The 10,672-nt window shown below is 37.2% G+C and overlaps 1 protein-coding gene across 1 annotated transcript in view; it reads right to left on the bottom strand.

The window, feature by feature from the left end:
* Nucleotides 1-171: 171 nt before the first annotated feature.
* The window catches only part of FASTKD1 (FAST kinase domains 1), a 45,907-nt gene continuing 35,406 nt past the window's right edge, over nt 172-10,672 (bottom strand). The window contains 4 exon segments of the mRNA XM_032293050.1: nt 172-3,206; nt 3,870-3,984; nt 4,612-4,730; nt 4,732-4,751. Of these exon segments, the coding sequence (XP_032148941.1) occupies nt 3,111-3,206; nt 3,870-3,984; nt 4,612-4,730; nt 4,732-4,751 (350 nt within the window). The 3' untranslated portion in view covers nt 172-3,110.

The following is a 10,672-nucleotide window of genomic DNA, read 5'->3' as shown; positions in this document are numbered from 1 at the left end:
GTCTCACATAGCTTTCATAGACATATATTTGACTTCTATCCTTACACGTTATTTTCTGAAAAACCTGACCTGGGACTGATTTGGAACATTCACGATTATTTGTCAAGGAGTTGCATAAAGAACAGATCTAAGTATTCATACACCATTTTTTCTCTATCATAAATACAGAAATATATTTAACAGAAACAAGTTTTATTTTGGATATTTAAAGTAGAATCCTGATTACTCTTCTATATTGAAAAATACTTTTCTTAATTATAGCATGAATACAGAATCAAGAAATTCCCAAAGTGGAAAACCCTACAGGTTCTTCAACAAATAAACTGTTAGGAAGCAAAAGGGACACTTAGACTCAAAAGGGTGCAGGAAGAGGGGGCCACAGGGATTATGGTGTCCAGAAGTATACATCTGGGTGATAAAATTGTAAGAATCTCTTACTATAAAATCAGGATTGAGACTACTTTTGGGGAGAGAATGCCAATCTACACAGATGTAAAAATAAGTTGTAAAAATGATGCTTCTTGCAGGGTTTCTTTTGAGGATGATGATGTTCTGAATCAGATATGGGTGATGGTTGCACAAATATACTAAAAACCACTGAATTACATACTTTTAAAGGGTGAATTTTATAATATGGGAATTGTATCTCAATAAAAAATGCTTTTGTTTATAACGAGGTAAGCTATTTAGATAGAAAAATCATCAATCAAAAATATAACAGTATTTATATTTATATATTATATATAAAAGAAAACCATTTGCATCAGATAGCCTGGAGCAGGATTCCCCAACTGGGCCACACGGCAAGAGGCAAGCAGTGGGCAGGCAAGCTAGCATTACCACCTGTGCTCCACCTCCTGTCAGATCAGCAGCTACATTAGATTCTCATAGGGGCACGAACCCTCCTATTGTGAACTGTACACGTGTGCAATCTAAGTTGTGCACTCCTTATGAGAATCTCACTAATGCCTGATGATCTGAGATTTTATCTTGAAACCATTCCATCCCCCCACTCTGTCCGTGGAAAAACTGTATTCCACAAAAATGGTCCCTGATGCCAAAAAGGTTGGAGACTACTGCCTAGAGAGAGTAAGAGATGTGATAGGTGAAAAGTTCAATCATATGTAACAACCAGTGAAAGTACACAAAGGTTATTTTCAATCAGGAGTTCCATGTTCCTCAAGTATATAATGACTAAATTTTCACTTATATCCAAAGGAAACCCTTTATAATCCTCATCAGCCTAATCATTTTATTCTAAAATTGCATAGTAAAATATTTTAACCTAACCAAGGGTTTAGTTCTTGTTATCATTTGCTTGAGAAATAGAACACAATCATGGAAATTAAACACTCTGAATTTAGCATTTCCACTAATATAAATCAATATGAGGAATTCAGAAAGAGGAAGAGACAATGAGACATCTTTCACTTACTATTCTGATTGTTTTTCACAAAACGTTTTGTGAAGTTAATGTTCCACAAAATCATTAAGTATTGGCATTCAAATCATGCAGTCATTGGATATTTTAAACAGGTACTTCAACTAAGTCTAAGCCAAATATCAGTGAAGCAAATTACATGCAAGACACATATTTTAAAGCTATACTTAGGAAGTGAGAGGGTCATGGAGTCAGAAGATAGCCACGTTTCAGATGGCCAATTACTGCCACCATCACCAGGTGGTCTGAGTGAGGGTAGTTAGGCTGTGGCCTGCTGAGTACAAAACCATCACTCTTAGAGGAAGGGTTGGGGATTATATCACATAGCAGGCCCTTAGTAACCATTTTATTGAATAAATGTGTTGTAAGACAGGGGAAATACCATTATTCCCTCAACATGTGTAGGCTCAGACCAGGTCAAGATTGGTCCACTCAGCTACGACCCCATTTCTTTGCTTCCATTTAGGAGAAAACGTATATCCTCCCATTTTCTCTTGAACTAGTCAGGCTTTCACACACGCCACTTCAAAATGACTCTTTTCAAAGTACTAATGATTTCCATGTTGCTAAATTTAATAGCCATTTCCCATTTCTCATCTTACCTGACCTATCAGCAGCATCTGATACCACTACTCACCTCCTTGAAATGCTTTATCCACTTGGCTTCTAGGAAGGATTACTACCTTCTTTCCTCCTATCTCATTGGCCATCCCTGCTCAGTCTCCTTTCCTGATTCCTCTTCTTCCTATTAATCTTTTAATGTTGGAGCACCAAACTCAGTCCTCAGCCCTCTCCTCCATTCACACTCTTACCTCATTTTAAGTGATTTCATCTACTTAATCTTATTTTAAGTGATTTCGTCTCAGGGCATTGAATACTGCTGACAACTTATACATTGTATCTGGGGCCTGGATGTCTTCCCTGACCTCCAAGCTCATTTACTGAATTCTCTATTTGGTATATCCACTTAGATGTTTAAAAGACATCACAAACTCAACATATCTAAAACAAACTCATAATCAACCCCACCACCTGCCCCATCTTGCTCGTCCTGTAGACCATCCCCATCTCAGTTAATGCTCATTAGCATTAACATCCTTTTAGTTGCTTAGGACAAAAACTTAGAATTATCCTTGACTCCTATTTCTCTCATACCTCATATCCACTCACTGAGCAAATTCTGTTGCCTTTATCTTCAAAATACATCCAAAAATCTGACTACTTCTCATTACCTCCACTGCTCCACTCTCTCCAAGCCACCATTCATTTCTTGCCTGGATTTTTGCAATGACCTCATAGAGGGTTTTCTTGCTTACACTTTTGCCTCATCATAGTCTTTTCTTATCTCAACAAGGTAGCCAAAGTAATGCAGTTAAAATGTGAGTTCATATCATTCCTTGCTTGAATCCCCCCAATGGCTTCTCATCTCACTCCAAGTAGCCAAGAGGTTGTATTTGACTCTGTTATCTCTTTCCTTTTCTCTTACATACTCCCACCCCACTCCCCACTTGTTCTGCTCCAGCCATACTGGATCCTTTGTTATTCTCAAACATGCCAGGCATGTTCCCACCTTAGGATATTTGTACCTCTTATTTTATATTGAGTCAGGCCACTTAATTCAAATAAGTCCAAATGTGACACATGATAACATTCATTTAAACAACTACAATCATAATTTGACTTCTCCAAATATACGTTCTCTCAGGTAGTCCATCCTAGCATCCTTTGTTGACAGTGCCATAGAGTTCCATTCAAACTGAGAAATCTGTAAAATAAGTAATGTAATTTGAATGAAAGTTTTAAAGCAATAACAAAAAACACTGAGGAAGGCATGTAAGTACTACTGATCAAAGCTGTAGGAATCCTGTGAAATTAGTTTACATAAGAATAGTCTATGAACCTTTATTGGAAGCCAAGTGGGTCCTTCTGACCTTGCCTGGAAGACTTTTTTCTGTTCCTTTCATCCTCCTTTTCCTACAATACCAATGACGGACATTTTTTCCTACATAGCCTTCTATATTCATACACTAGTTGTTTCCTCTGATAATTCTACCCATTTTTACAGTGCCTCTCTCCTTTCCAAGGTACAGATATCATAAGATATAAATAGTCTAAAGACGATAAAATAAATGACAACTTATATTTATTTATTTTTATGAGACAGAGTCTTGCACTGTCACCCACGCTGGAGTGCAGTGGGATGATCATGGCTTAATGCAGCCTCAGTCTCCTGGGATCAGGCAATCCTCCCACCTCAACCACCCAAGTAGCCACAGGCATGAGCTACTGCACCTGGCCTGTTTGAGGGATACATTTTTTAAAAAAATATTTTAAAAGATAATTATGGAACTTACACATTAAAAGAAAGCACATGTACAGCGAGTGTCTCTGGGCTTTTTAGATGCTGAATTACATGAGTATTTCATACCTGAATTACACGATAGCCCAAAATTTCCAAATGTCGTTTTTTCATAGCAGATTTTCCTTTTATGTGAGGAATATTTCTACAAAATGCTTTCGAATCCAAAAATTCCAAAGCAATCCTACATAAGACAAAAAACATTTACTTCCAAAATCAATATAAGAAACTGAATAATTACAAGCTTTTCAGGAGCATGTTTGCATCTTTATAAACTAACAAAAGCCAGTGAATATAAATGAGTGTAACAAGTTACATTTCTGCTAAGAAATTAGTAACTGATGACAAAACTATTAAGTGACACAAAATTATTGTAAATATCTGTCTGCTTTCATCCATTTTTTTTGTCCAATATATATTTACACATGCCTATTATATGTAAGCTACTGTGAGGGGTACAAAGATGAAGTGATACAGCTTATAGTCTAACAGAGAACACATGATGTATATTAAGTTACTATAATGCTATGTAGGAAGTGGCTAAGTGCTACGGGAAAAGTAGAGAGGCAGGGGAGCACAAAAGAAGATACTATTTTACTTCTAGTTGAGGACAATTCTTCTAGCACTATAGGGAGATTGCTAGGCTTTGGATAGAAGAAGGGAGAACATTAAAGCAAAGGGACAGGAAAAGCAAAGTTACAAAGATGGAGTGCATGACATAGGAAGAACAGATTCTACTACCTTCAATCCTTGATCACTGACTTGCGAAATTTAACATTTAGATATTAATAAAATCTAAGAAACAAATTACCTTTCAGCTCCTGGTGGCAGCCTTGATCCAACTATTTCAGTATTTGATTCCCAGGGCATTTCTGGTTGTTGTCCCAATGTTATATTATGGCTTCCATAAGGAAGAGGTTTTTTTTTTTTTATCCAAGGTACACTCAAAATCTTAAGGAAGCATAGAAACTAGCAGTATGAATTAGGTAAAGTCTTACAGATAAAAGTTTAAGATATACTGAAATGTATATGCATATATTTATACACATAACACACAAAAGATCTTATTTTATAAGATCTAGTCCAATGGCACCTCTCTTTAGAAATCACTCAATAAAAAAATCAACCAGAAGAATTACAAATAATATTAAGTACTGGGCTACATTTAGTACTAGGCTAGGCCAAATCACATTAAAGAGTTTTACTCTCACTGGGCATGGTGGCTCATGCCTGTAATCCCAGCACTTTGGGAGGTCGAGGTGGGTGGATCACAAGGAGGAGATCAAGACCATCCTGGCCAACATGGTAAAAACCCATCTCTACTGAAACTACAAAAATTAGCTGGGCAGGGTGGTGCGTGCCTGTAATTCCAGCTATTGGGAGGCTGAGGCAGGAGAGTTGCTTGAATCAGGGAGTTGGAGGTTGCAGTGAGCCAAGATCGTGCCACTGCACTCCAGCCTGGCAACAGAATGATACTCTGTCTCAAAATAAAAAAAGAGTTTTAATCTCCTTAAGTCTCTTGGTTACACTTGGAGGAAGCTAAACCAACTCATCTGAAAATTAATAAAGAAAAAGATTCAAGCATTTATCCTGTCTTTCCTACATGAATTGCATATAAGGGTAACTAAACAGTTGATATGGGAAAGTTCTTTTGAGACAAATTCTGGCTAATAAATGTAGAAGGTATGATAGCTGTAGAATATCACTACTTTACCACCTCTCTGAATGATGGATTTAGGCAATGAGTGATCATTAATAACTGCTAAAATCAGCAGGTGAAAAGCTGTCAGGGGAACTTTCTGTTGAATGAATCAGCTGACAACATACAAACCCACTATAGTCCTAATATATAAAAGATAAACAAGCTGGGCACGGTGGCTCACACTTGTAATCCCAGCAATTTGGGAGGCCAAGGCAGGTAGATTGCTTGAGTGCAGGAGTTCCAAACCAGCCTGGGCAACATGGCAAAACATAATCTCTACAAAAAAATTTTTAAAATAAGCCAGGTGTAGTGGCAGCTACTCAGGCTGAGGAGGCTGAGGTGGGAGAATGCCTTGAACCTAGGGGGTCGAGGCTGCAGTGAGCCATGCTTGTGCCACAGCACCTCAGCCTGGGCAACACAGCCAGACTCTGTCTCAAAAAAAAAGAAAGAAAAGAAAAAGACAACTGGCATTGTGTGCCTCCTGATAGAATGCAATAAGAAGTACAAGCCACTTATGAATTTCTGGCCAGAAAGAAAAACCTAAAAAAAAAAAACACTAAAATCTAATCAAGTCTCTAGATACCACTAATGGTTTACAGCAAACCCAGGTTTCCAGTAAAAAAACGTTAAAAACTGTTAGATGACATATTAAATATTATCACAGGGTTGCAATTAGAAAAGTTCAAAATGTGAAAAAAAAAACTTATTCTCAAATAAATTTTAAGTTAAAAAAGAAGCTGTAGAAAAGAAAAAGTTGAACCAGAAACTGCAAACCAACCAAGTAGAATGTCAAGATCCCAATTTGAACAAATAAATTGTAAAATAAACATAAAAGACACTTAAAACAGGAGAAACAAAGGTATAAGGGTGGAATGAACGAGACGTATGAGTAATAGATTCTACTACCTTTGATGCTTCATCAAGTTCATTATAGTATGCCAAATCTAACATTTTGATAAAATGTTAAATTTCATTTAAAATGTCCCATACCTCTCTACTTTTGTTAAATTTCCCATAATTCCACTGCCTTCAATCCTTGACCACTGAGTTCATTATAGTATGACAAATCTAACATTTCCATAAAATGTTAAATTTTATCTCAAATTTCCCCTGTCTACTTAAAATTCCCATACCTCTCTACATTTCTTAAAAGATTTAAAAATTATTATTAATTGTTATAGGATGATAAAGATATTGTTATGTTTTTAAAGTCATTCTCATCTTTAGATATACATCCTGAAATGATACAGTGTCTGTGATTTGAAAAGAATGAGATGGAAATCAGGTGAAAAACTCAGGCACTGAACCATCTTTAAATTAATTATGAAATATATGGCTTTCTCATTAAGAGAATGAATTCTAGAGCCAGAATGCCAAGGTCAAATCCTGGCTCTGTCATTTGCCAGGTATGCAACCTTGGGCAATCAATAATGTTTGTGGGTTTCAGTCTCCTCATGTGTAAATACTTTATATACCTCACAGGGATATAAGTTTACTATACACACACACACACACACACACACACACACACACAAGTACTTATAAAGCACTTAAAACGGTGTCTAACACATAATAAGCAATATATCAAGATATATCTATTATTGTTATATGAAATTGCAGCATTGTTAGACAGATGGACATAACAGCAAAAAAATCTTATAGATTAAATCATAGCATACTCAATGAAATATGCAGTAACTAAAAAAGATGTATAAGCATATCTGTTGGCATAGAAAAATATTCACAACACATAAAGTTATAAACTGCTATGATCTGAATATGTCCCCAAATTTCATATGTTGAAACTTAGTCATCAATGTATTAATCATAATAGTGAGACCTTAGGCCAGACGTGGTAGCTAATAATGCCTGTTATCCTAGCACTTTGGGAGGCAGAGGCGGGAAGACTGCTTGAGCTCAGGAATTTAAGATCAGCCTGTGCAACATGGTGAAACCCCATCTCTACAAAAAATACAAAAATTAGCGTGGTGTGGTGGTGTGAGCCTGTAGACCCAGCTATTTAGGAGGCTGAGGTGGGAGAATCACTTGAGCTCTGGAGGCAGAGGTTGCAACGAACCATAATCATGCCATTGCACTCCTGGACTGCCAACCTAGGTGACAGAACAAGATGCTTTCTCAAAAAAAAAAAAAAAATGGCAGAACCTTTAGGAGGTGATTAAGTCATGAGGGCAAAGCCCTCTTTTTTTTTTTTTTTTTTTTGAGACAGAGTTTCGCTCTTGTTACCCAGGCTGGAGTGCAATGGCGCGATCTCGGCTCACCGCAACCTCCGCCTCCTGGGTTCAGGCAATTCTCCTGCCTCAGCCTCCTGAGTAGCTGGGATTACAGGCACGTGCCACCATGCCCAGCTAATTTTTTGTATTTTTAGTAGAGACGGGGTTTCACCATGTTGACCAGGATGGTCTCGATCTCTTGACCTCGTGATCCACCCGCCTCGGCCTCCCACAGTGCTGGGATTACAGGCTTGAGCCATGGCGCCCGGCCTGGCAAAGCCCTCTTTAATGAGATTAGTGACCCTATAAAAGAGCGCCATTTTTGCCTTCCTATCTCTTCTGCCATGGGAGGACACAGCATTCAAAGTGCCTTCTTGAAAGTAGAGATCAGGTCCTCACCAGATACCAAACCTGTTGGTACCTCGAACTTAGACTTCCTAGCCTCCAGAACTGTGAAAAATGAATTTTTGTTGTTTATAAATTAACCAGTCTCAGGTATTTTGTTATAGCAGCAGGAAAGGACTAAGACACAAACACTACAGAAGAAAACCATTTTTGTCTTTCTTTTAAAAAGTGAGGAAAACAGACACCAAAAGCAAACAGTGGCTATATCAATGCGTGATTTTTCTTTTTTGTTATCTGCCCTTTCTGGTTTTTCTATGCTATACATGTCTCATGTAATTTTTTTTTTTAAGAGATGGGGTTATGTTCATACGGTTCTGAGGAAAAAAAAAGAAACATTTTAAAAAGAGATGTGGTCTCAATATATTGCCCAGGCTGGACTCAAACTTCTGGGCTCAAGTGATCCTCTTACCTCTGTCTCTCCAAGTAGCTAGAATTACAGACTTGTGCTGCCATGCCCGCTTCAATGTTTGTTGTCTTTGTTTTTGTTTTAGAGACAAAGTCTTGCTCTGTCACTCAGGCTAGAGTGCAATAGCATGATTGTAACTCACTGCGGCCTCTATCTCCTGGGCTTAAGACATTCTCCCACTTCAGCCTCCCAATGGGACTACATGGGTAAAGCACCATGCCTGCTAATTTTTATTTATTTATTATTTAGAGACAGGATCTCACTCTGTTGCCACCATGCCCACTAATTTTATTTATTTATTTATTTAGAGACAGGGTTTCACTATATTGCCCAGGCTAGTCTCAAACTCCTGAGCTCAAGCCATTCTTCTACCTCAGCCTTCCAAAGAGCTAAGATTATGTGCATGAGCCATAATCATGCACATGTTTATGGATTTTTGTTACATCCAATTCAATCCTGATTAATATAAAATCAAACAAAGGAAAGTATGTGTTTCGTAGCACAAGATGAAAGTATTAGTGATTATCTAGTTCACCTTCCTGCCCTGTGCAGAAATCATACACATGTATCATCTGAATATTCAGCCTCTGCCTCAACATTACTTATTCAGAAAGCAGCCAATAATTCTCCTTACACGAACTTAAAATCTGCTTCCTTTCATTTTTATCATTTTTTCATCCCTGAGATAGAGATATCTAGTTCTTCTACTTAATAATCCTTCAAACATTTAAAAATGTTATGGTCCCCATAAGACTTCTATTTTTCAGAGTAAGCATCCTTTTTTTATTCCCAAATAAGATTTATTGGGCTGGGTACAGTGGCTCATACCTGTAATCCCAACACTTTGGGAGGCTGAGCTGAGGCAGGAGGATCGCTCAAGCCCAAGAGTTTGAGACCAGCCTGGGCAATATAGTGAGACCCTGTCTCTATAAAAAAATAAAAATAAAAATAAATTTATTGAGCACTTACTATGTTCCAAGGGTAGTGTTAAATGCTTTACATGCAATATCTCAGTTAATCCTATGAAGTAGGCATTATTATCTCCATTTCACTGATGAAAATGCTAATAAGGTTCAGAAGAACTTGCTCAAGGATAGAAATCCATCCAATCTTAGTCCTCTCTAGCCCTTTCTAAGACTTGATTAGACAAGATCCTTCACTATCTGTCCTCCTTTGTTTCTAGACCCTACTTGCCACTATCTCTTAAAAAGGATAAAATGCAAATACACACACACACACACACACACACACACACACACACACACACACAATATTAAGATGTCTGAGAAATAGAATACAATGGGATTACGAACTTTTTTGTTATTATTAACAATATGGTTTAAATAGTATTTGATTTTTGGCCACCATTTACATTGTTAGTTTATAACAAGTTTATAATCCCTTTAAATATCCTATATATATGCGGAGGTTTTCTAAACCTAAATGTAGAAAGTTTATGTTAATTATCTAAAAATTTTATCTTTTTCATTTAAGATCACCACTTGAATGTATCAATATCTTTGAAAATTTTATATTGCCATCAGCATAGGCCAGTCCACTAGCTTTATATGATCCACAATCTAATCATAATGCCTTCTACAACTAGACCAGTTGAGAAACAAGATTAATCAGGTTAGCATCAAGTACAGTAGCTTTTCAGATGAACTTAAAACAATGAAATAGAGATAAAAAGTCATTTCTCTTATTTTCACACACTGAATGGAGAGGACAGAATCTTTTGAAGATCTGGAAATGTTCAGTGAATCTGAATCTGGGTTTTACTTAGAATTGGTAGAGGACTAACCTTAATTTTTTTTTTTTTTCCTCAAGAACAGCAAAATGCTCCTGGTTATTAACACTGGGCCACAGGAATTTGAGGATTTATTCTATTGTTCTTTCTACTGTTGTTTGGAAATTTTCAATAATAACAACTTGAAAAAAATTCAAAACAACATTTTTTTTTGAGACAAACTCTCACCTTGTCGCCAGGCTGGAGTTCAAAGGCATGATCTCAGCTCACTGCAACCTCTGCCTCCTGGGTTCAAGCGATTCTCCTGCCTCAGCCTCTCGAGTAGCTGGGACTACCGTGCATGCCCCATGCCCAGCTAATTTTTGTATTTTTAGTAGA

The sequence above is a fragment of the Sapajus apella genome, unplaced genomic scaffold (assembly GCF_009761245.1).
Source record: "Sapajus apella isolate SASKATOON/1434 unplaced genomic scaffold, GSC_monkey_1.0 scaffold28, whole genome shotgun sequence".
Classification (NCBI taxonomy): Eukaryota; Metazoa; Chordata; class Mammalia; order Primates; family Cebidae; genus Sapajus; species Sapajus apella.
The sequence above is the reverse complement of the archived record's forward strand: the minus strand, read 5'-3'. Positions and strand labels throughout refer to the sequence as shown.